Consider the following 26,420-nt stretch of genomic DNA (forward strand, 5'->3'; position numbering starts at 1 on the left):
GTAAACGGTAGCACTATGCAGCGTGTTCCCTTTTCCTGCACCAATCTAAAACACACCCTGGATGTTGCCACTGTTTTCCAATAAATAACTTTAATATATTAAGTAACACATGTTCTGATATTAACCTAGCAGAAACATACACCAAAAATAAAATTCGTTCTTGATCATGTTAAAATATCCTTGAAAACAAAAACACAAACTTCCTTAACAAATCAACGCTTTCGACTTAATTTTCTTTTGTAGTGAAACCAGGTTTCTAATCATTTTAAATCCCTATATGTCTTGGAAGACCTAGAGACTCGGAAACAGATCTGAAAATATATTTTTCAATATATTCCGAGAACTCATTGTCCGAACAAGGTTTAGATGTTGTTGCCCCTCCCTCAGAAAGCGTCACAGCCTCTGACTATAAAGCATGAGTGAGAGAGGAGAGAAGCTGAGCGAGTTTGAGGTTGGACTACAGCGAGATAACAGAGGCGTGAAAGTGGATGAAAAGAGCCGAGTGGAATGGAGAAACTGAACCAAGGCGCAGGGACTGGCTCCATCTGAATCATAACCAAAGGGAGGGGGAACATACCTGAATGGGACCAGGGGGGATGAAGAGTGTAATTAACAGTTTTGATAAAGAGCTGTGGTTATATTCCAAAATGGCACGGATTTGCGCCCACGCAAATGCGCACTTTGCTAAGATGACATAGCACTTAAGAAAATGGGATTCCTCCAGGAACATAATTCACTCACGACCTGATTGAAAATAGAAAAAGGGATTCTATTGAAATCGGAGTCTGGTTTGACTTGATATATTGTTGTTGTTGTTGTTTTTTTGTTTGTTTTTTGTTTGTTTTTTGTTTGTTTTTTATTCTTTTACTTGACAAGCTGCGGCTCTGAGTGAACTCAGACTGAAATATGAATCTGGGCAAAGCACTTCTGTTTTTCCTCCTGTCAAACTGTGTGACAATGACTTTCTCGCTGTCCACTTGCACCACCGTGGACATCGACCACATAAAGAAAAAGAGAGTGGAGGCGGTCCGGGGACAGATTCTCAGCAAACTCCGGATGACGAGTCCGCCTCAGGCGACAGGTCCGAGCCAGGTGCCGCTTCAGGTTCTGGCCCTGTATAACAGCACCAGGGAGCTCATAGAGGAGCTGGGAAGGGACCGGCAGCAGAGTTGCGGCCAGGATAACACAGAGACTGAGTACTACGCCAAAGAGATTTACAAGTTCAACATGATCAGTGGTCCACCAGAAAACAGTGAGTTTTAATTTTCAATCTATCAGACCCGAGAGTCGCCGACCAACTTTGATTTGATTTTGTTTTCCATTCACCAGGTGGTCAGACTAATCAGAGATCATCTAAGCTTATTATCTATAGCTAAGATTTGTCCTGCTACAAGCATGAACTTTAATGCACTTTATGTAAAAGAAAAACAACATAAAGGCGTAAAGTGGAGACAAAATTCAGCATAGTTTTCAAATATTAGTCTGAAATGTCTGACTTTTTGTCTTACCCACCCTCTTGGTCAGAATCGGGTTTAGTTCTGGACTTTGACTAGACCACTCAAGCACATTAGTATTACTTTGATTTAATCCATTCCATAGTTGTGTATTTAGGGTCAGGCCTAGTGGAAGGTGAACTTCCACAGCTAGTTTAGATCCTTTGCAGCTTTAAACAGGTTTTCTTCCATTTTTGTCCAATATTTACCCATCAACTCTGTCCAGCTTCCCTGTCCTTTACATACAACAACATCCCCACAGCATGGTGTTGCCACTACCATATTTCACCCTGGTGATGGTATGTTCACAGCAATTAGTTTCCCCGTTAGTCAAAGGGTTTGATTTTAGCTTATTTGACCAAAGCTCCTTCTCCCATATGTTTGCCGTGTCCCATAGATGGTTTATTGCAACCTGCAGGTTTGTCAACAGAATAGCAGAGAGAAGTACTACAAATGCAAACTATTTACTAATTTGGTGTTTCCTAAAGGTGATGACTTGTAGTAGATTTTATTTAGAGGTGTCAGCGCAAGGGGAGGTGAATACATAGCATACCTCGAAGACATTCTTATTGTCTTCTGGGAATACCCTGTCTATTTTTTTCCTTAAATCTAACCAGCATCGTCCTGAAAAAAGCACCCCCACAGCACCATGCTGCCTCCATCGTGTTCAGCTGAAGGGATTGTGGGTTTACGGTGATGTGCATTTTTCTTTCATGTAGCCCAAAAGTTTTTTGAATGAGTATAATTTTATTACATTCCAGTAAAACACATTGAAATGTGTGTGTGTGTAATGTGACCAAATGTGAAGAAGATATTTTTAACTTTCCAGATGTCAGATTTCATCGCCTAAAAAACTATAAATATGTTAGTGGAATTCCATTTTTACTGTTTCAAATTCATCAGGGTGATCAACTTTCATCAAAATCTTGGCCTAAAGGAAATTATGTAATAATCTAAACTCTGTGTTTCATACGGTTATTATTATTAGCTGTGAAAAGCAGTTTTAAGAACCAGGCGCATTACAGGATCTGTGCAGTTTTACACACAGACGCTCCGGCGATTAGGTGAGCGTTGTGCAAAAGAGAGAGAAAAAGTAAACAGTCTAATAGAAATGAGCACCATTCCACGTATACCTCACACCAAAGCCCTGGGAACTCCAGCTTATGTCTGACACATTCCAAAGTGAGGAAATTTCTCAGGCTGTTAAATATTCTCTTTGTTGCCAACTCTAATACCTCATTTCCATTTTTCTGGCCCTGATATTTTTCATCCACTGCAGCTCACCTCTGTTTCCCCCTACTCTATTTCTTTTGAGTACCTCTGTGTTATGATCTAATTCCCTTGTTCATCCATATTGGTATTTCCTGTATAAACTATGGCCCATTGATTGTTCCATAAATCAGTAGCAGGAGCTCGGCGAGAGGCCGACTCTCCGGAGAGGCGCCGTTTGGACCCGTGCCCATTCGCGGTCAGAGGTCGCAGAGTGTAGGCGTTATACCATTCTGAAATCAACAGGTGTTTATGCCGCGCTGTGACACTGAGCAGAGCCGCAGCACAAGTCCTGAATCAAATCCATTTCACGGGTCCCGCAAAGTGCTTCTGACAATCAAAATACACAACTCGGGGTTTATCCACTGGTCAGAGGTAGCCGGAGCTCCCAAAACAAACAGAGGTCTAAGGAGTGGGATCTGAGATGGCCTGGTGCCCAGGACACATCATACTGTACTGGGCCATATACTCTAGGTGATAATAGAAGAAGTGAACCTGATTTACCGCTGGCAACACTTTTACCCAGCTTAATAGTCCAAGGAAGATATTACTCAGATCATCAGATGATGCCAAAAACACATTAATTAAAACTTTTCTTTCCCCTTCCCATTATGTAATTTCACGGGGAGCTCGTCACGCAGCACAACATAATGTCTGTCACCTTGATAATTTTACAGTGTAGTTCATTTTCTAGCTGGATATAATGACTTTTACATGCACCGCTTTTGGATGGTGGGAGTGTTTGGGAAAGTGGTCAAGTTTTACTTTTTTCTTCTCTTTTTTTTTTCTTTTCTTTAAAACAAATTCAAGCACAGTTGAGAAGTTAAACAGAAACCTTTCTCCCAGACTTTAATGCACCACTTGCTCCAGACACTACTACCAATGGAAATCAGCGCATTCTGCCATCTATGAGTACACAGAAGAAGCAGAATTCAGACATGGCAGCAGTTCAGAGCCGCTGTCAGAAGACCAGTGTGCACAGCTGAAGGAAAGGAGACAGCCAAGCTAAAGCGCGACCTACGGCAGGATACCGACTCCACCATGCCTCGCAAATTGGATCATGCAGCTTCAGTGAAATTTCAAGCCAATCACTGACTCAGTGCTGGGGCCGGTAAAAAATATGAGGACTTGCGCTGAGGACAGCAGGGGTATCTGATATATGGGATAGTAAAAAGATGATGTCATCTGAACAAACAGAGACAGAGGTCTTTGGCCTTCTCCCAGGGAAACAGCATCTCTCCAACTAACTCCCACAGGTTCACAATTTTGCTTCCTCATGTTTAATCAAGCAAGGGGGGTGGGGGGGGTCTAGTCGGAAGAAAAAGTTGTTCTTCCTGTGCGCGGAGGGCCGTCGCATTATCTCATCTGCAGCCGTCGGTATCTGATGAATGAAGCGGAGACATAAGAACCTCTCCATGATGAAAAGTTTGATTGCTTTATATTAAAACCTCAATTTATTTGTGGGACAAAATCAAACCTTTCCCAGAGAACGTAATGCAAACAAATACAGGATCCAGATGCAGGAAATTCAATGGATAATAGAGCTCAAAGTTAAACTTTAATACATTTCCAAAGAAATCACTGCTATGCTTTATGAGCGCTAGACACCACAGCAGCTGGATAGCACCTGCAGACTTATGATTACGATTTCTTTTGTTTATCTCCCCAAAGCTCTGGAGAGGCTGACATCACTGAATATCCTCCGGGCAAAAGGGCAATGAGAGGTGACTCCTGGTAGTGTACATCAGGAAGCTCCGCAGCAGATGAGCATTAGGCTGTGAGGTGTGGCTGATGTCATCGGGGCGTGGCCAACTTGGGTTCAGTGAGCTAATAAAGCAGCCAAAAATAAATGCTCAGGCACTGGCTGTATTCAGAGCCATGCATAAGTTTTCAGATCTCTTCATTTTATTGGGTTATAATCATACTCGTTCTCTTTCTTCCAATAAGAGGGAAGAAAGAGGATACATTACTTTCAGCAGTCTTTCTCAAGAACTTCTAAAGGTTCTCGCATTTACAAACTGAAGTCTTTACACATTCCTTTTTTTATTTTATTTGCAAAATTGATCAGGTCTAGTCAGATTGTATGAAAAACATCTCAACATGTCTTGTAAGTTCAGCCAGAGATTATGAACATGATTTCAGTTTAAACTTTAAAGCTGCTGTATGTAACTTTGATTTAAAAAAAAAAAATGTTTTTATATATTTGTTAAAACTGTCACTATGTCAGTGTGACATGAGTTGGTTGAGCTACTAAATGCACCGGTGCCTGTCAAAAATCAACCAACCGGAGCCACGAGAGGGGCCTGAGCTCTGTCTGTCAATCAATCTTGTGTACTCGCTACCCAGTGTACTAATTAATAGTGGAGGAGCAACTTTCTGTTCCAGGTAAACCATTTATCCACTGTCATCGGAGGCCATGCTAGCTAGTCTGAGCATTCATTGCAGGCTCTGCTGTTTGGAAGATGTTGCAGTGTAGCAGAGAGCAAAGGGGGAGGGTGTGAGCAACAGGTTCATAAGCTTGATTGACAGTGTTGACCTTTTTCCTGGCTCTGATGGGTTGTTTTCTGCAGTTACCACTGAGAAAAGGCAGAAGAGCTTGATTTTTGTTTGACAGATTATTTCTCTTATACTACGACAAAGCAACAGTTTTAATAAATACGAAAAAAAAATATTTTTTTTTTCATCAAAGCTACATGCTGCAGCTTTAACTGTTCTAATAAGGGAATATGATTTAATCTGAGCCATTCCTCCTTAGCTCCTGCTGTGGTTTTAGGTTTTTGTCCTGCTGGAAAGTGAATCTATACATTTTATTCCAGGATTGAATGAAATCCTGGAATAAAATATGTATTCTGGAATAAAAAAATTATTAATTTTCCTATTAACTCTAACCAGCTTTGTTGTCCCTTTCTAAGGAAAAGCATCCCCTCAGCATAATGCTGCCCCCACCTTGTTTCACCATGAGGATGGTGTTTTCTGCTACACATACTATTCTGCTACAAACAGGGTTTTGCATAGTTGACAAAAATCAAATTTGACAAAATCACAAGAAAATCATTTGGTCAATCACATGTTTGACCAAGCTTGTGAAATAATCGGTGTATTTAAGTATGCTGTTCTGGTGCAGAGTAATCAAATTAATTTCTAATTCAGTACATTTATGTTTCTATTAAAAAGAAAAAGAAATGTCTTAAGTCAATTCAGTGCTGTTCTTCTATATTGGATCAGTATCGGCCGATATTAAACCTCCGATATCTGTATTAGTATCAGAACTGAAAATAGTGAATCGTGCATCCCTTCTTAGAAGCAGTTTAAAGTAAACAGCATGATGGCGCCACCTTTCTGTTGCTCAAAGCAGTTTAATTATACTCAGCTGGAAGTTTAATACCATTTTAAAAAAATCTGAAAGAAGTACATGGAAATTTGTGGTAAAATGACAAAATTGCGACAAGTTCGAGGGCTATGAATACTTCTGCCAGGCACTGTCTGTTTTTACAAAGGGATCAATGAGAATACATTCATAAAATACCATTAAAACTTGATTTAGTGGCAAATATTCAACACTAACTTTCAGACAGCACTAGATCTAACTTGTTTACTTTGAATAAGTCTCACTCTGGTTTTCATTTCTGACAGTGGATTTAGCCATAAAATTAGACCCAGAAGAAGCTTATTGATATAAATCTGTGCTGCCTCAAACGGTTTCAGGCTCCGCGTTCTGGCGCTCTTTAAGGAGCTTCAACCTGAAAACAAGAAGTAAAGAGTAAAGAAATTAACGATTCTATCTCATATTAATTACACAAACAATTCTCTCCACTCACCAAGATGGAACGAATTACTACTCAGACCTCTGGCAAAAATAAGTCGTAATTTGAAATCCTAAAAGCGTTGCAATGGGAAAAATGAGGTCATCCAAAAGGAAACCGAAGACTTGATTAGAATTTCAAATCTCCCCTCAAAGTGGGGCTTTCCACCTTCTGTGGGGGAGGCAGAGAGGGAGGATGGGGGGAGAAACGGGGCCATGAGTGAGGGGAGGAAAAGGCTATTGAGGATTCCTCCTCATAGATTGTCTGGAAAACATTGGACAGATATCTGGCTGGGGATAGACACGGAAAAGGTCGTCTATAAATAGGGAAAGTTGAGAAAAAAAAATTGTATGGAAATACCACATAATGACTGGGAGGACACTGAAATAGGATTATGGGTCAAATGAAGTACAGACACTTGAAGATGTGCAAGTTCCTTTTGCATGACACAGAACCAGCTTCCGAGTTTCCATTCGTCCCGAAACTGCTCGAGGTGCAAATCAGCTAAAGGCGCATTGTGCCTTTCAACCACCAGCATAATCCGAGGCTTGGTAATAAAGCTTAAGCTTGAGGTAATAAATTAGCCAAAGCTTGGCTGTAAACGACAGTTTCCACTTGGCTCATAAAACGTTTGCTATGTGCTTGTTTTGCTCAACGCTGCATGTGCTTTGCCTGTTAAAATAATAAACTCCTACGTGGTTTAATGGAATAAAAAAAAGGGGTGCGGGGGGCTTCAGTATAACAGGAAGCTTTTCAGATAGAAGTCACCCTTTGAGTTGATTCTGTCTGTGTTGATAACCCGGCCTTGTGTGGCCTGAAATCTCCGTCCTCAGCGGCGTTTCTGGTATTTCTCTGCTCCGGCGCCTGCAGATGCTTGTTTCCGGCTAAATCTCTGAGTTCATAACAGTTTTGGCTTCTGTTTGAGGCTTCAAAGCACCTGTTGAGCTGAAGTGCTTGTAGGAGGAGAAGCGAGGTGCTGCCCCTCTGCAGCCTGCTCCACCACCACATGGCCCATTTGGTTCTCATTTCACAATTTTAACTTGCTGCTAACTCCTACTGCACAAAGCAGAAACAGATGGTTTGTGATAATAGTTAAAAGTATATGACTATTTTTTTGCAAACTGCTTTAAGATGTTCAGATCTCACGTGAACAGACTGCCTTAAAAAACCTATATATGACATCTTTTTCCACAACCTCTCCTTTTTAATTGTGTCCAGGGCTGCAGTTCACAATAGTTTTACTTATTTCCATGACCAAAATCTAGAAATATGTAAAAAAAAAAAAAAAAAAAAAAAAAAAAAAAAAAAAAGCATGAAAGAAAATAAGTGAGCACAAGGCAGCTGAGGAGGCAGCCAAGAGTTGTTGTAGAGTGATGACGTTACGTTTGGAGAGCAGAACTTAGGCATTATTGGATAACCTAATGGCCAACAGAAGAGAAGAGCACTGATAGCAAAGTCAGAATCTTGAAACCCTCATATGAGATGCAGTGGCGTTTTTTGATATGGGCTACATGGGCAGTTGCCCAGGGTGGCATTAAAACTACAAAATAGCATGCATCTTCTCTGTCAGTTGTGCCCTGAACAAGTTTGCTACAACTTCAGTGCTTGTGCAGTGGGAAACTAGGTTACCTGCTTTCTGCTGGAAAAGAAAATAGATAATTGCCTGCATTTATTTGGCTGAGGGGGGTTTGGCCAGTGCACCATTCCTGCAAGAACTACCACAGATCTAATGATTCATTCATTGAGAAGGAACAAGTCATGAGAAATGCCATGTAAGCAGCAGCTTAAAGACTTAAACAACCGGCACCCTGTTGAAGGCCTTTAAGAGGCCTTATGGTGACCCATGTCTACTCGCAATTCACCACAGTGACAAGCAACTGTTTGTAGCAAAAACTGTCATTTAAAACACAAAAATTCATGTCTGCTCCACTTCTGACCAGCATTATTATCATCACTAAAACTGTCGATTTCAGTGACAATTTTGGTGACTGTTCAACTTTCACTTTTCTCCACATAATCAAACATGTTTAAGTCATGATGAACTCAAGTCTGTATGCGTCTCGTTTCCACACAATATGTTATTTGGCCCCAAAAGCTAATGTTATGCATGTGGTAGGTGGAGGAGAAGTTAAAGTGTTAAGACTGCAGCTTCAATCAAAAAATCCACTCTTTCATTTGACTCAGACACAGAGAAAACCAATTGCAGCCAAAGGTAATTGTGCAGGATCATATGAGAAAACGTCATTAAGCAGCTGATGATTTAACAGGACATGACCAGATATTTTGTCCAGACAGAAGAAGCATAAAAAGGAAACAAAACAAAACAAACAAAAAAAACTATTGGTGCATAAAAATTTGCTCATAACATACAGCTGTAATCACATCAGTAGTCTGGCTGTTTACTTGATGCCTTAGCTATCTGATCGATCTGTGGCAAAAGATGTGACTTTTGGTTGTTTATTTCCTAATGTCCATAAATCCAGATGTTTTTAAATCCTGGGATAAAACGTGTGTCCAACAGAGACTGTTTTTGTGATCATCTTCGTCTGTTTAGTTCAAGGAGCTCACTGACATTGCCTGCATTGATGATCTTCATAACAAAATTGTTCACTCTATTCTTTTTTTTTTTCTGTTTCCAACAAGCAGTTGCACGTTCATTCAGTAGATTCCCATTAAAATGTATTCTTTTCAACATTGAAAACTGTCTGGAACATTAGTCAGTCAGACAATGTGGATCAAGATGACGCGTCATCGTCCAGATATGGCACTTGATGTTAAAATAAATGCGTGGCTACAAAAGTGTGGAGTTTTTTTTTCTTTTTTGTCAAAAGTACAGCTTTGAAATACTTTGAAAACAGTATATTTTCAAAGTTCAAAATATGTTATTTGCTTGTTTTTTTGCTTGTTTTTTTTAAATGATGAGTTACGATGTTCATTTTACCTGCAGATGACCTCTCCTACTGCAATAATCGTATCACCTCCAAGGTTTTCCGCTTCAACGTGTCGATCATGGAGAAGAATGCCACCAATCTGTTCCGGGCTGAGTTTCGCGCCCTGCGGATCCACAATCCCAATGCCAAGAAAAACGAGCAGAGGATTGAGCTCTACCAGGTGCGTGAGCCCTCAGTTCCTCTGTTAGCAGAGCACAGGTGGGGAGGGGGAAAGGGTGGGTAAAAAGCTCTGTTTCTCTCTTAAACCACGTGTAGGTCACAGGGAAGGATGAAAACATTTATATTTGGGGAGTCTGACTCCCTTTTTCCTCTTCACGTGCTAATCATTATTCCATGTGCTTATATTCCAATGGCTTCTACATCAGGACACATTTTAAAACCTTCTGCAACCACATTAACATTCTGCGCTTTCGTCTCCTCAAGCTTCTAATCTCAGCAGTTGTCCATACATGCTGGATCAAGGAGGCTTTTATATCTGCCTCTGTATTTTATGTTTATGATAATCTTTGAAGTCTGCTGAAACATCCATATGGTTGATGTCTGTGAGTGGGGTGGCATGAATATATATATTTTCTGCCTCCTCATTAATTTCCTGTTAGAGAGTTGGAGTAATGATCAGGTTCCAACACTTCCTGCCAGGAAGACAAGCGTCTCCGGACTACATACCGTCTCTAAGGCGAAGCTCAGGCCAGCGCTTGAACGCAGACTGTCAGGCCCTCAAGATTATTTCCAGGGGCCTGGGAGGAGATAGAGGCAGGGTCACCCACCGGTGGGAGTAAATGGAGCCGTTCAACCGCCCCCACACTTTTCAGGCAGGATCTGATTGGCAGACGGCTGATGCTGGCAGTACAGCGGCCCCTCGGTCCCAGAGGAAGGCAGATTAGATGCTGACAATGTTCAGGAACCTGGTTATCCACAGCCCTTGCTGTGGGGCCAAGGGCTCAGACCCACCACTCTAACAGATTGTTCCCCCACACATAAACACCTCTTTCCAGAAAACTGCTGGTGCCGATATGAATTCCTTCTTTAATGGTTTTGTTTATTGTAAATGCCCTTAAAGATGTTTAGTTTGAACTGTGTGATGCTGAGTGGCCGCCAAGTAGGATGGCCAGTTTCTCATTGGTACACACAGGAATTCATTTCACAGCAAGAACACAAAAACTAGACAAAAAGTATTTCTTGTCTAGTTTCTAGTCAAAATGTGCTTTAAATAAGAAAACTAACTTACATGCAGCTTTTCAGCAAGATATAGAAGCTTGCTTTAAGTCAATTTAGTCAAGTTTTAGCTCCACTGGCAAATTATTTCACTAATAAGACTTTTTCCCCATGTTATAAGTGAAATAACCTACCAGTGGAGCTTGTACTTTTTTAATATAAATAATAAGGAATTATGAACTTCAAACAAGCTGTGATATCTTACAGAAAAGATAATTGTAAGTTAGTTTTCTTATTTCAAGCGTACTAAGAAACTAGGCCAAAAATACTCTGTGTTTTTGGAGTGTTGCAAAATGGGGATATCAACACAGGGAGTCACTTTTTCCATGCAGAGTAGACGCTTTAGCCTGAGGCATCCTGGAGAGTCTGGCTCAGACAGACAGCCTTGGTTGCCCAAGGTTTTTGCAACCAGGTTATATTTTCAGCTTTCTTCACAGATCCTCCAGAAAGACGACCCAAAAGTCAAACACCGCTTCATCGGGGGCAAGAACGTCCTGACCAAGGGCACTCCTGAGTGGATCTCCTTTGATGTGACTGAGACCGTGAGGGAATGGCTGATGTACGGAAGTGAGTTGGAAACCTCCGAACTTCCTCTCTGCCTTGCTTTCCTTACACACCTGTCAGAAAGATAAGAGCTTTACGGAGAGATTAAGGGTAATTTCCTCAGGAAAAAAATGTCATCTACTTAGATCTTTCTGTTCTGGATGTTCCCTCAGAGACTAATCTTGGCCTGGAGATCAGTGTGCACTGTCCCTGCCACACTTTCAGGAAAAACGGTGAAATCGTTGATAACATAAACGAATTGCTGGAAGTCAAATTTGAAGGTGAGTCCTCTTTTGGTTGCATCAGTGATATGATGGGGGAAAAGGTTTTAGAGCTTGTTACGCTTTCAGCTATTTGACTTAAAGTCACACGCAGTGCATCACAGTATATTTAGCATGTCATTGAAAAGCAAATTAATTTTAAATTCATGTTATATAGAATTGCTAGACACAGAGTGATGCATTTCAAGCATTTATTTCTGTTCATTTAAAAATAAAACTGATTTTTTGAATAGAAATGTTATGTTACTTTTATGCTAAACAGCAGAAGGGGATGACTGCTGACCACCACTAGCACCCTCCAACATGGAGGATAAGCCACAAAAGGTCATTGCTAAAGCAACTGGCTGTTCACAGAGTTCTAGGTTCATGCATGCTAGTGGAAAATTGAGTGGAAGGAAAATGAGTGATTGAGAAAGTTACACAAGCAAGCAGAATAAGGGCAGAATTTTACCTTTCATTTGCTGTAATCCATAATTGTCACAAGCAGCAGAAATAACACTTAACATATATCAATCTGTGTTATTGATATATGTTGACATAAGTGTGCTTCGCTGAAAAATAAAATAAACTAAACGCTGACTTTTATCTAATCTATGCATAAAATAACTTGGTGACATTTAGGTGGAATGATGTGGTTTGATTTAGTGTCTTACTGCTGTGGTTTGCCAACGTTTAACAACAAGTATCTCATTTAAAGTTCCTCAAAGTACAAACAGGATTTTTTTTTTCCTTTTCTTATTTTATATCACAATTAAAACTGATTCACTGACACTGATTGACTGGTTAATGATGCAATTTAAAAATGCATTATATACTTATTAAAATTTTTTAAATGGTTTTTGGTTCACTCTTTTGCAGGGAAATGCATACTTTTGAAATAAAAGGAGAAAGATTGATAGTTTTATTTATGTTTGTGCAAATACAAATCTGAAAAGTATGCCATGGATGTTTTCAGTTCCGTTTACTCCGCTAAATAAAATTCAGTGCATCAAAAAATGGAAAGCATGGTACAAACACACCAACATATGGCTGAAGTCCATGGTAGCACTGAAGGAGCTGCAGAGTGCTGTTGCTCAGGTGGGAGAATCTGCAGGGGTGACTGTTGGCAGCAATATGCACATCTGATGATGATGTATATAAATATTCTCTGCAAATTTAAGCTGAGTCTTATTTTAACTCAGAATAATGGGTAAAAATATATTTCTTTTGATGCGTGATTGCAGCAAAATTTGCCGGTACACGACCAGAGGGATAGAAATGCAAAAACATGTTGAATGCCAAAATGTTATTTTCAGTTCTCTTTACAATTACACACCACTTTGTGTTGGTCTCTCGCACAAAGTCCCAATAAAATTCTGTGAAATTTGTGGTTGAAGGGGTGGGAATTCTCCTACTACCAGGCACTTTCCACAACCAAACCAAAACAGTGGCCATAGATAATGTACTACTACAGAAAGATCAGAGAAAGTCAATAATATCACAGTTTAAGCAGTTTTGCAACAAAAGGTCACAGGAAGTGTTCAGTCTGGTCTGAAACATACAGATTGGTGCTCAATCTTCCAGACATTACAGTACAGTTTCTGGGATTCTGCCTTTGCTTTTCATATTGATTTAGATACATTTTAGAAAGACCAACGAACAAATATTTTAAGAAGTTGTCTCCTGCATTCAAGAAGGGGTTTCTGTGGTGCCTTTTTTTTTCTTTTTACCTCTGCACACTTTTTCCATGCACAAAAAAGTCTGCAGAGAAGAAAAGGTTTCCAGCGTGCGATGGCCGCTTTAAATAAATTTTTTTTTGAAGCATCTCAGTTTCAATCTTGGGTTGTGTGCACGGCTGCGTACAGATCCAGGATTTCCCGTGTTGTCCAGTCTCCTTGGCCAGACTGTGGTCGCAGAGTCTGTGTTTGGTCAGGGTTTGTCTCTGCTTTTGATCTCTCAAAGCCAATAAGGTGGCCCCGCCAGTTTTTGTTCCCGATCAGGAGCCAGAAAATCACTCGGTTTGTTTGAATTACGTTTAATTTGTCTAATATTAAAGATAGGCATCACTGCTCTGTTGAAAAACGTGGTTTATTCTGATTAGAGCCATTTGGGCTGAGTTTCCGGATGATTTTCATTTGTCGATTTCATGAGCAGTTTATTTCAAAGGCCCAATTTAGCCCTTTTGTTTAAGACTTAGGCATTTTAATTCACATGTGAACCGGGCTGGGGGATTTACATCAAAAACACTCATAAAAAGTGACTTGTAGTCTGTTCATCAGGATGTTCTTCATCCAGTAATCCTCACAAAGATGATGGGCGTCATTTCTTAAAGGAAGACAGACACTGAGCATGGGAATACAGATGATCTGGTATCATACTTAGCTCTGGGGCCCGCAGGCCCTCGGTCCTGGGAACACTCCTGACTAGCCTGACCACAAGGAATGCGCTGCGACGGGGCGCAGACGTTTGGCCCCAAATTAAAGAGGGCCGTGCAAATCTACCAGCATCTCTCCTGAGATATGAACTGTTTAAGCTATCAGGGGTAGATGGGACGAGCAGACACGGGCCCAGTGAGGAGGACAGAGGGGAAAGAAGGAAGCTGGCGGCAGCAGCGTAAAAACAGAAAGCAGGGTTTTCTACGCAGCCTGGAAAAGTCTTGAAAAGCATGAAGTTAGATTTTAATGTGTTACCATTCTGAATAAGTATGGAAAAACAAAGTGGGTAGGAAAAGACGTTATATTTCTAGACTTTATTTGCTTTCCTGTTGCTTTTCTTCTGTCCCTCCCTCTTTGCCATCTCTTTTTTCCTTGTGTTCTTCCTGTTTTCTTTCTACCATCTTCACTTTCTTTTGTTGTGTTCCTCTGTCCTTTGTGTCCTTCTTTTCTTCCCTCTGTTCCTCTTGTCCATTCTTCTTTCTCTACTTCATTACTCTGTTATGCCTTTCCTTTAATTGACCTTCTTTTGTTGCTTTCTCCCTTCCTCCCTCATTCCTTCATGTCCCTCATATCTTGTGTCCATTCTTCTTTCATTTTTTGTGGCTTTTTCTTCTTTCTTCCATCTTGCCTCATTTCTCCCCGAGTCTTTCCTTCCATTGTCATGTCTTTCTTTTTTCCTTCTTTCCATCTTCATTCCTTGAGTCCTTTCTTCTTTCCTCCCTTCACCTGCCTCCTTCTTTGCTACTATCTGTCCAATCTGCCTCCTTCTTTGCTACTATCTGTCCAATCTGCCTCCTTCTTTGCTATCCTCCCTCCTTGCTGCTTTCTGTTCTTCCTTTCTAAGACCTTGCATTCTTCTTTCTTTCCCCCTTCCTTTCATCATTCCCTCTCTCTGTCCCTCGCTTCCTTCTTTCCTTCTGCCTTACCCTTCTCCCTGTTCTTTCCTCGTTTCCTCCTTGCATCCATTTCTTGTGTTTTCCCATCTTCCAGTCTCGTTTTTTTGTTTTTTCCCGGGTTCTTCCATTCCAGAAAATAAACTAAAAGTGAACTTCAGTGTTTTATGTTTTAAAAGGAATCTAGAAAATTGGTGCATCTGAAAAAGTCTGGATGTTTTACAGGAGAAATGTGAAGGAACTCTGGGAAAGGATTAAACAGTGAGCCAGGAATGAGTGAAGCTGTGCCTGCAGAATATCCTTCTGCTGAACCAAAGCTATCTTTATAAATCTCGTAACTTTCTCCTGCAGGCATGGAAGGAGACTACAATGATCAGAAGAAGCAGGAAGAGCAGAAGGAGCAGAAGGAGCAGCCGTACCCTCACCTCATCCTCATGATGATTCCTCCCCACAGGCTGGACGTTCACTCCTCCTCCCGCAGGCGCAAGCGGGCACTCGACACCAATTACTGCTTCAAGTAAGGCCCATTTTCTCTCTCTGGAAAATTGTAAAAGGCTGCTCGCACAATTGTTCATTGTGTTAAACTTTGTAAAGCAATCTGTGTGGCTGCGGTGCCTGTTTTGAAATAGGGAGAACTGGAACCAGCTGATAGGAGGCTAAGTTATAAAAAAGTGGAACAGCCAAAGCCACAAAAGTGGGAACATCAGCCGTCATTTCAAATGCATGTTGGCACACAACACACAAAATATAGCTTGTTGATCAACAAGACAAGCATGACACGGGTACTACCTGATACAAGTCGGGATCTGTCCCAGAGCCAGCGAACGCCACCTCCTCTTACAAACAGTCTCCTCAGCTTTCCACTTCCTCCATCAGGCTGACAGGCGAGCACCAAAGACACCTGGGCTGACTCCAAGAGGGAAAATAAGGGCACACCTAGGAGAGGAATTTCTGAACTTCTCTCTCCTCTCTGACTGAGGGCACAGGGAGGACGTCTGTGCAACTATGAAATCGCTTTACCTGGAAATCAAACGTAATCCTGTCTCTCCCCTCTTGTCTGCAGCAATTACGAGGAGAACTGCTGTGTGCGATCACTATATATTAATTTCCGTCAGGATTTGGGCTGGCGGTGGATCCACCAACCCGAGGGCTACTTTGCAAACTACTGCTCCGGTCCCTGTCCCTACCTTCGCAGTGCAGACACCACCCACAGTTCGGTGAGTCAAATGTGACTTTTACAGCTGCTTTTTCACACAAACTTTAAGGATTGTATGAGATAGGCCAACACAAAAGACATATGAACATAATTTTCATGAAAGAGACACAGCAAACCACGTGGAAGCCTCTCTGGTCAGATGAGATTCAAATTTTACTTTTTAGCCTCTTAACAACAACAAAACAAAACTGCCATCACTGACCTAGATGTTGCCGCCATGTTTACCTTAATACATGGTGGTGGCAGCATCATGCTGTTCTGATGCTTTTCTTCAGCAGGATGGGGGAACTGGTGGGAGATGATGAGAAAACGGATGCAATACTAGAAGAAATCCTGCAAGAGGGTGCAGAAGATTTGAGACTAGAGTGGAGGTTTATCTCAGGAAAGAATTTCAGGGGGATGAAAACAAATGTTTGGCACCCATTTGAGGTTTCTGTTTGTACAGATTTAGGGTTGCAAGTAACAATTATCTTAATCAATTATTCTGTTGGTTATTCTGACGCTTCTTCGATTAATCTGATAAAAAAAAAAGGTCAGATTCTACAGATTTTTTTAGCTAACCACTAAAGCTTATTTTATAATTATGAATTAAAAAAAGGTGAAAAATACAAATAAATAATTCTGATCTTAAATGAGAAAATAAACATTTATTGCCCAAAATGCAACAACAGCATTCCTTTTGGGATCGCTTGATCATTTGTAGGGCAGGATGCATCTGCAGCTAAAATAAAATACTTTTGACATCAACATGTGACAAGCTCAGCCCTTTCTGCTCAACTTTGCATCACTACAGTGTAGGGCTGATCTGTTGATTATGATGTTTGATTAACTGATTAACAGTTAGATTGGAAAAGGTGCTTAGTGGGATTTTTTTCACACAATTTGAGCCAGATGAAGCTAAAACTACTCCACCTAAGGAGTTCTGGTTATCTTACATGCAAAATGTTTGTTTTTCTTTTTACAGTTTTGACTTAATTGTGACTCTGACTGTTATTCTTTCAGCACATGGCCTTTTTTGAGTCTGTTTACTTTAAGTTAACAATTACATTAGTTGATTATTTCAATAACTGGTTCACCAAGATTAATACTATTAATCGTTTCAGCCCTACACAGAATTATACCTACTTTTTGCTTCACATCACAGTAAAACAGAACATTGTGTTGGTCTAAAACAGAAATCCCCATTAATGCTATGCAGTTTAACTAAAAGGCGGGTGAGTACTTTTACAAGCATCACTGCTCCTCAGCAGTGAAACTTTTAAAAGCCTTTAAAAGCCTCACTGCTGATCTTCTCTCCACAGCTGCTGAGCCTCTACAACACCCTGAACCCAGAAGCCTCCGCCTCACCCTGCTGCGTTCCTCAGGACCTGGAGCCCCTCACCATCCTCTACTACGTGGGACGCTCCCCGAAAGTCGAGCAGCTCTCCAACATGGTTGTCAAGTCCTGCAAGTGCAGCTAAGCTTCAGGGACCCCGCAGAGAGGAGGCGCCTCGCAGGAATTTAAATTGGGCAGGATGCAATTTGTCCTCCAACGATCCCCCAACCCAGCCCCAACCTTGCCTCCGCTTCAGCCCTGCCCAAAAGGAAAAAGCAATCCGGCGATCTCCATTTACCAGAAGTCATCAGAGACCACTCCCACCGTGACTGACATCAGTATTACTCGTGTTTTGTCCTGTTAACTAATACAGCATTTTTGAAAAGCCTGTACCTCACATGACTTTTGTTTTCACTGAACGAGGAACAAGAACGACCTTCTCGTTAGAAATCTCAAGGACAATAAACGTGTGCAACCAAGACGAGACTGAGAACGCGAACTGGACTCAGCATGCGCCGAAAAGCGGCAGGACGAGATGGTGATGTGCTTGCAGGGAGGAAACTTTGGGACATGACGGGAAATCCAACCTGGAAGCTGCACTGTGCACGCCACAGCTCCCCACACTTTCTGTTGAGGAGTTCATGCTGATTAGTAAAAACAATAATAGAGATGAAAAAAAAAAAAAAGAAAACATGCTGGAATCCAATCGTTATTTCATCTTAGTAATGCTGTGGTCATGTTTACCTCTGTAATGCAACAGCATGGGTGATTCCAGGGATCATTTTAAAAGTGAAGCCTTTCTGTTATATGAGCTGATGTATGTCACTAAATGAACTCAACTAGATCACAAACTGTAAATGTTTTTATTACTCATGAAAACACTTTTTTTTTTGTTTTGTTATGTTTTTTTTTGTTTTTGTTTTTTTTAATTAAAGAATGACAATCGGACAGCTCCATATCATTTTTTGGACAAATACACAAACAGTTTATTTATTGATATTTAATCCAGTGTTTATGCTACGGTCTGCTTATGGAAAACACATCACAGAACAACATCGAGTCTTGTAACATGCCAGCGCTGGCTTCAAGGGTAATTAATACACAACACGACGTTCATCACATGTTACAAAAACAACCCATTACATTACTGCGCTGCTTTGAAAACTACAAAATGTGCAAAAATAACCGTTAGAGAAAACATTGCACAAAATTCAAGTATTTCAGTCGTCAAACAGAAAGTGACTTTTACTCCACAATAAAACTTCGATTGAGCTCTCCATGTGCTCCCAAGTACAATAATTACAATAAGTACTTTGTAAAATACCCCTTGGATTCTCTCTCATTTGGTCACGCTACAATCACAATTTAAATGTTTTTATTAGGATTTTATGTGATAGACCAACACAAAGAAGTGCATAATTGTGAAATGGAAGGAGAGGGATGCATGGTTCACATTTGGAAAACCACATCTATGCTGGAGAGACTGTAGTGTTTTTTTTATTCCCATTCCGTCGTGCAAAGTAGCTCAGTGAGATTGCACAGTGTCTGTGAAGAACAGATTCACAGTCTGATTAACATCTTGACTTTGCATCATTTTAAACACATGAATATTGTTTTATCTACAACCAGTTCCCTATTGCTCTGGCTGCATGTTGGGTTTTGTTGTCCTGCTGGACGCTGAATCTTCAGGCCAGTCCAAAGTCGTTTCTTATTCCACGATTGGCCAGCATTCATTCATCTCCACATCAACTCTGTTTGCTCACTAATAAAGTCTAATAAATCTCTGAAGTCCTAACAAACCGCTTGGACTTACACAGAGATCACATGGAAGTGGACTCTGTTTACTTATTAGAAGGCTTCTGAAGGCAGTTAGTTGGTTGCACTGGATTTTTATTTAGGAGAATCAGAGTAAAGGGACAGAATAGAAATGAACAGATCACGAACCATGCATCGCTTTTATCTACTCGTGACAAAAAGATGAGAGAGAAAGTTAAAGGGATATTAATACTTCGCAAAACACTTTAGATCTGCATGTTCTGCATTAAATTAACATACACTGCAGTGTTTCTTTATACGTGACTTTCCAAAGAGGTTGTGATCAATATTTTTGGGGCTTTCTGAAGATTTTTCTTTGGACTTTAGACGTTTTCTGTATTTGATAATGATGGTTAATGTGGCAGTGTTTCCTTAAAAATAGAGACAAGTGGATAAATGTTTTGTAAGGCCTAAATTACTTTTTGAAATCTAAAGAAACAGGAGAAAAAGATCCAGTAAAAACCTGACAAAAGTCCTGAGAGATGGATTATCCACTGTGAGCCAAGAATTAGTGAATAAGTCTTTGCAGAACTAAGTCAAAATTGGTTCTTTACCAATTTGTATGTTATGAAGACACAACACTGCTTTGTCCTTTCAGTTTAACGGTGAATTTATGGCTGAATGAGTCATAAGAAAGAACAGCAGAAATATTTGTTTGAAAAGGTCAGCTACTGAGTGCATATGAGTAAAAAGCAGCCAACATCTGAAGAATAAAAATCTAAATAAAAAAACCCTGAAGAACTACTAGGACTAGGAAATGATACTGCTAATCCATAAATAACCCTATTTGCAATTTATTGTTGGTTTTAGAACAGAAATTTGCCAAAAATTAGATTTTTCAAGTTTTGTTTTTTACAAAATAAATTATGTGCATAATGACAATAATTTCCACATTTAATTTAATCCATCCATGTGAAGAATATCAACATCTTTACATTTCACAACAAAAGTTACAGGTTAAATTGTGAACTCTTCAAACACAGGAGACAAGGCAACACCCCTTCGTATATCAGTTTAAGCTATCTGAATGTTTCAGCTTACAAGCTGCAGGAAGCTATACTTTTACTCGTCCTCAGGCAATGGGCAGAGATTTGGCAGCTGTATGGCTTTCAGAATAGTTAGAAGCCACACATGAAAGGTACTTTCATGCTCACCATGTGCTGCAGTAACACAAGAAGCTACTTATTCAGTGCTAACAACGCTTGTCAAACAAAAATCACTAAAACTCTCTCATTATGCTAGTCTGGTTGTATTTTTTTTTTTTTTCTTGTCGCTTGGTTGAAGAGATGTGGTTACACAGCCAGAGGTGCACACCCCAACAGGTTTTGTGGACCCATATGCTGAAGGCTATCTGTCAGTGAAACCTTCCTGTGGCTTTGGTGGCATGGAGGGAATGAGAGCGGGCAGCTGCTCGGATGCAGACTGGCAGTAGCCAAGGGCGATGAAGGTTTGGGGTGGGTGGCGGGCCTGGAGCTGTGCAACTAAATCCCAACCTGCGTCAAAGCTTGGCGTTCTTGGCCTCGCATGTCTGTGGCAGCACGCTAGATGAATTAATAGCATACTACTCAATGTTAGGCATACTTTAATCTGTTGTCCTCTCCCAGAATATCACCGTGTGAGATGCGGTTACATGCACAGACACCTGTCAGGCCTGCAGAATGGAAGGACGCGCCCTAGATCCTCTTCGTGTCATCTGTGGGAGGGCTCCTGGACCTGGAACAGCCTGCCGTACGCAGGAAAGCCTGGAGAGAAACACAAGAAGGCAGCTGCTTCACTGTCTTCTCCATGTCTGAACATTAAAAACATGTCGAACCAGGAGGAGTTTTTCGTCAGATGACCTCACTAAAACCCTGGTGGTAATTGGTTTGTTGACATATCTATTATTCACGGTCGAGGAGGTCACCGGTTCATCCGCTCAGCGAGCTCACTCGTTCCTCACTTACAGCGCCTGAACGCCTCTTATCGACTGGCGTTCAGCCAGATATCCTGCAGGAAAAAGGCATTCCGAGAAAAATCGAAGCAGCCGCGTTTGTGCTCCCCAACAGTAAGCCTTTCATTCCCCTCTCGGCAAGTTGTTTGTTTTGGTGCTCCTTTACACTTTGGGGCCTGACTGAGCTGGAAAACGAAAACATCTTGCTGACTTTGAATATGATGATCTGACTGTTGGAAGTGGCTTCCTCCAGCTCAGCAAATGGGGGGGAAAAAAAAAAAGAAAGATGAAATATTGCCCGTTCAAGTCCAAATGTCACAAGATAAACTTTCAGTTCCTTAATGTCTTCAGGATCCGTAGGATTGTTCATATTTCACCACACTAGAATCATCTGTTTATTTCACTGGGATTATCTGGTACATCAACACAAAATAGTGAACAACTGTAACACGGAATTAAATCCATACTTATTTTTAGAATTTTTAAACATAAAAACCTGGTGATATGTATATAAATCCAGATCCACCCAGCAGGTAAATTTTGCCGAGAGGACAAATAATGGTAGTGCACTTCTGAAAACTGGGCTTTATTGAAAAGGGACTTGAAGAAAGCTAAAGAAAGTCCTAGTTAAAGTTTATCAAATGGCATGTAGGAACACGGCAGCTATGTGGAACAAGTACATCCAAACTAAAAGTTCATGAGGCCGATGCAATGACATGTTCCTGTTTTTCAAACTAACATCTCAAACCACATTAAACACAACATCCCCATGATGAAACATGGTGGTGACAGCATCATGCTGATGGAAAGATATACACAAACAAAATAGTTGGAACCCAAATGTTAATGACCGAAAAACCAGAATAACTTGAAACTGACAAAGGTAACAATCAATAAAAATGTACTGAAAATGAAATTAAACGATGAAACTGACATTGTTTTTGAAATGTGGTTCAACAGAATTATTTTAAAAGAATAAACTAATAAAATTGCCCAGAGCAAAAATGATTGGATGCATTTGTGCTTATCCTTCTCTTTAATTTGTAATTAATTTTCCATGTGCAGTCTCAGCCACGGAGGTTGCAGTGGCTACAGTCCCACTGATCTTCAACTTCTGAAAAATATGTGCAACTGTCATCACAGAAGCATCAAGCTGCTGACAGACGGTCTTATAACCTTCACTTTTGAAATACTGGTCAATAATTTTCTTCCTGATCTCCTGGGACAATTCTCCCCGTCACTTCCTGTTGTTCCTGTTCAGTGAGCTACACACCATGTCACCAAAGTGCACAGTGACTACTTGTCACCTTTTGCAGCTCAAACTAAATACATCCCCACAAACATGAATGAAGGAACTGGGTTGTTTTCTGGCACCGATGAGGCTTTTAAATGTTGGCCAAACATATTTAATTCAGCTGAGATCAGAGAATTACAGAAGCTTATTGACCAATTAGAGAACACACTTAAGTTTTAAAATGCCCCTGTGGACAAATAACTTTTTGAAGGTACTATCATTTTTGTCCAAACCTGTTTCATTAGTTTATTTTTTTAATGATTCTGTTGAACCACATTTCAAAGGGAATGCCTGATTTTCATTGGTTCATTTTCAGTAAGGTTTTGGTCTGTTTCAAGATTTTTAGGAGACCATTGTGGGTTTTCTTTGGTCATTAACAGAAAGGCACCAACAGTTCTGTGCATGTGTATATATGGATCTATTAAAAATATGGCAAGATTTGAGAATCGATGCTCACAGATGGTCTTAATAAAATCTGATTGAGTTTGAGCAATTTTACAAAGAATTGGCAAACTTTTCAGGCTCTAAATTACAAATACAAATGCATTTCACACTTTATTTATGCTTAAAACATTTTTAAAATAATATTTTTCCTCTGATTTCACAGTTTATCCTTCTTTGTGTTGGTCTGTCACATAAAAACCCCAACAAAACAGCAAAAGTCAATAATTTTGCAAGGTACTGTTTCATGTACGTTGTTTGAAAAGAGTGATTCAGGCAGTAAATTGCATAATACATCTGGAAAGGGGATGTCGGTCAGTAACTACCCTGCTTTCCCAACGCTCCACACAGACCTACTTTGATAGAAAGAGGCTTAGGCTATTTGTTCTAACACGATCAGACCCCCATTAAAGTGGCACAAATGCTGCATTCATTTCCTTCTCGGGCTTGAGCAATAAATCTCCACACAGTTACCAACTGTAGAGAGCAGAGAACTTCAAGGAAACCTCAAGGGAAGCATTGTAAAACACATGTGGTGGATATAATGTCGTTTTGTAAGCTTTGGTGGGTCCTCATCAGAACCGTGCCCTCGTGTCATGTCTAAAATCAACACAGGAGAGGAGGGGGAGAAGGAGAGGCGGGGAGGCTGACGTGAGCGAGCCGGAGAAGTTTTCAGGGGAAAGAGGGAGAGCCGTACGAGCGCCGAGCCAGAGATTAAAAGAGCGCGCAGGAGAGAGATAAAGCGGGAGTGTGATTAACGATGGGTGACAGCTGATCATAGAGAATGTTCTCCATTTGGACTCGCTCTAACTGCCTGTCAGAGTCAATCAGGGGAGCTCAGTCATCTTGCTACAAAGGCAGAAAGACCTGATGCACTTCTGTGCTCCACAAAGGCTGCAGCCATTCCAACAGCAGCCTCCTTCTCTTTAAGCTGCACACCGAATCCCTCTTATTCAAGAAAATACAGTATGCAGCACTAGTAAAAACTTTCCATGCGCTGATTAGGGATTATTTTAATCGTTCTTTTCTTCGGTTACAAGCATGTGTAAACATACATATACGTCCCTGCGAATATTTCGACGGATGTCCCTTGAAAGTTACAGAAAAACCACATGCTTTTTTTGTAGTCACCAACAAGCTTCTGGCATAACTCAAGCTGGATATTTGACCACTTGTCTTGACAGATTTAGTAGAGCTTATTCAGATTGTTTGGTTTGCTGGCAGAGACCCAACCTTTAGGAAAAGTCTGCAAGCTTGAATGGGGTCGAGGTCTAGAAGCTTAAGGGTATCCAGTGTGATTCATGCCAAAAACCAGTTCTGATGGGATTGGATCATTGTCCAGGTTGAAGACCAAACTCTGTCCCAAGTTAAATCATCAAGCTGTTGATTTGAGGAGAAGTAGAAGAATGTCCAACCATTTTGTGCAATGCATCAATATTACTGGCACAAAAACAGACCCAGAGTCTGATGCTACCATCACCATGCTTCAGACTGGATTCAGTTTTCTTAGGTTTGAAAGCTTCGCCTTGACTCAACATTCATGTTGAGATTATGACTGGAAAGGTAAAACATTATTTCATTTGACCATAAAACTTTTCCCCACAAGGTATCTGGTTGGTCCTGTGACAGACTGGCGACTTGTCCAGGGTGTACCCCGCCTCTTGCCCAGAACGTTAGCTGGAGAAAGGCACCAGCAACCCTCCTGACCTCACTCTGGACAAGGGTGTTAGAAAATGGATGGATGGATGGGTGTCTGGTTTGTTTATGTGTAGAGAGATGTGAATTTTAGTGACGGTTTTCGAGCAAGTGCTTCTTTTTTGTTGATATCAGGCTCACTTCACTATACACAGTGACACAGAAGCAGCTTCCAGTTTATGGTTGACTTGAGCCTTGATTGCTTCAGTAAGTTATTATTGAGCGTCCCAATAAATCTGCTTTTATCAAAGAGTAACAATTTGTGTTATTTCAACATAAATTGCTGTTTTAACAGTTTTTGTTCATAAAAGCACATTTAGAAATGTTTTAGAATGGATTAGACAGGCAGACAAGTAGCCAGGCCACTGCCTTCCTATGCAATCCCACTTGATTCTCATCTCCCTTCAGTGCTCCATCTGGGATTTCTCCAATTGAGCTTGATTTTTCCGGTTTAATTTCAATCAGCAAGCAAGAGGAGTTGAGAAAAATGTACAACTATCTGTACTGTTTTAGATTTTTAGTCTGCCTGCATAGGGTTGTGGTTTGGTAAAGGCAGCAGAGGAAGTGTACAAAGCCTTTCAGTCCGTGTTGGCCACACTTCCAAATATTGAACAATTAATAATGGAGCAAGAAGAATATACAGTACAAGACATTTTATTGATGGCAAAGATGTCGTGTCCCTTCTCCCCTTGGGGTTGCTTTGTTCACAGTGCTTGTAGTTTTCACATAGCTTCGTCAAATTGGTGCATTACATATAGTATGGCCAACAGTTTGGTAATGTTTAAAACTTCAACACAGTTCACGCCTCCAGGAAGGCTTGGTATGACTTGCAAGTATTAAAAATTCAAGAAATATGCTGAAAAGCAAAGACAACTCTTCTAAACTAACCAAAATAAATGCAATATACAGATAATACCATTGGTCAAACAACCAGTGGGAATTACTTGATAGCTACAAAAGTGTGATGTTTGTCTGCAACACACTGACAGGCATTTAACCAAATATCACTGGGGTTCAAGTATATATTCAGGCTTATATGTATAATTTTGACACTTAATACTGCAATATGCAAAGATAAATAATATGAGATCCACTGTAACCTTTTTACCAGCACTATATGTAAGCTATAAAGGCTTAAGATTATTTTTACAGATAGACCAGAGAAACATTCCTTACCCTGCGCATCCTGAATGATGGAAAAAGTGCATTTAAGAAATTTAGAAGCTGCTCCTAAAGGATCCAGTTACAGTAATTGATGAGTTTATAAGATGTTAGTTGGGTTCAGCCAGTATTCTGAGCTTATGGGCAGAGAGAAGAAGGACAAAGGGGAATATTTCGAGAGAAGTTTTCTTTGAAGGTGTTTGTGTGGGGTACGAGCGTGACCCACACAAACACCTTCATATACAGTAACAGAGCATGACCCTGTTACTGTATATTTCCATCTCAGGCCCGTCTTCACAGACAGGATGACATGTAAAGGATCTGCTGGTACTAATGTACAGCAGATTATTGGGAAAAGCATATAATCAAACAAACAGATGTGACCAAACTGCCTGACATCAACGTCACTGCAATGAAGCACAGAGTTGTGTAAATGATTGTGAAAGAACCCACACAGTCTGAGCAGAATATATCCTTTAAAGAGGATTATTTCTTTAGTGCAGCTCTTGCTGTTTGCACAGTAACTGGGAATGGTGTGAACATTTGGCATTACTGGGTCTCTAAGTGCAAATAAAAAAAGTCTTTACTATGCTCTCTTATCTTTCAGCTATAATCAGACATTAAGTCAGTGACGCACACACCATGTAAAACCAAACTGAAAATCGCCCTACGGGGAATTTGGTTTTATCCA

The 26,420-nt window shown here is 40.6% G+C and overlaps 2 protein-coding genes across 11 annotated transcripts in view; one reads left to right on the forward strand and one right to left on the reverse strand.

The window, feature by feature from the left end:
• The first annotated feature begins 430 nt into the window (after positions 1–430).
• tgfb3 (transforming growth factor, beta 3) lies at positions 431–18,084 on the forward strand. 2 transcript variants are annotated; one of them, XM_016670103.1, is made up of 8 exons: positions 431–826; positions 858–1,252; positions 9,513–9,676; positions 11,169–11,298; positions 11,448–11,555; positions 15,214–15,379; positions 15,926–16,079; positions 17,380–18,084. In XM_016670103.1, the coding sequence occupies exons 2-8, from the start codon at positions 907–909 to the stop codon at positions 17,536–17,538; spliced, it is 1,227 nt and encodes a 408-aa protein (XP_016525589.1). In that variant the 5' UTR covers positions 431–826; positions 858–906; the 3' UTR covers positions 17,539–18,084. The 2 variants fall into 2 exon arrangements, with proteins under 2 accessions (XP_016525589.1, XP_016525590.1); XM_016670104.1 differs by having other exon boundaries at positions 431–804; positions 842–1,252.
• An 800-nt stretch (positions 18,085–18,884) lies between these two features.
• ttll5 (tubulin tyrosine ligase-like family, member 5) overlaps positions 18,885–26,420 on the reverse strand; it is a 63,490-nt gene continuing 55,954 nt past the window's right edge. For 5 of the 9 annotated variants that reach the window (XM_016670099.1, XM_007549284.2, XM_007549286.2 and 2 more), the window contains one exon: positions 18,885–20,950. In XM_016670099.1, coding sequence (XP_016525585.1) covers positions 20,854–20,950 — 97 coding nt within the window. In that variant the 3' untranslated portion in view covers positions 18,885–20,853. The remainder of the gene's footprint in view (positions 20,951–26,420) is intronic. The other 4 variants (XM_016670101.1, XM_016670098.1, XM_016670100.1 and 1 more) reach the window with 2 other exon arrangements.

This window comes from Poecilia formosa, unplaced genomic scaffold (genome assembly GCF_000485575.1).
Source record: "Poecilia formosa unplaced genomic scaffold, Poecilia_formosa-5.1.2 Scaffold30, whole genome shotgun sequence".
Classification (NCBI taxonomy): domain Eukaryota; kingdom Metazoa; phylum Chordata; class Actinopteri; order Cyprinodontiformes; family Poeciliidae; genus Poecilia; species Poecilia formosa.

Coding starts and splice junctions, on each gene's coding strand:
- tgfb3 (XM_016670103.1), top strand. CDS start 907: ATGAATCTGGGCAAAGCACTTCTGTTTTTCCTCCTGTCAAACTGTGTG. Junction 1,253..9,512: donor CAGTGGTCCACCAGAAAACA/GTGAGTTTTAAT, acceptor TTTTACCTGCAG/ATGACCTCTCCTACTGCAAT. Junction 15,380..15,925: donor GACACCAATTACTGCTTCAA/GTAAGGCCCATT, acceptor TCTTGTCTGCAG/CAATTACGAGGAGAACTGCT.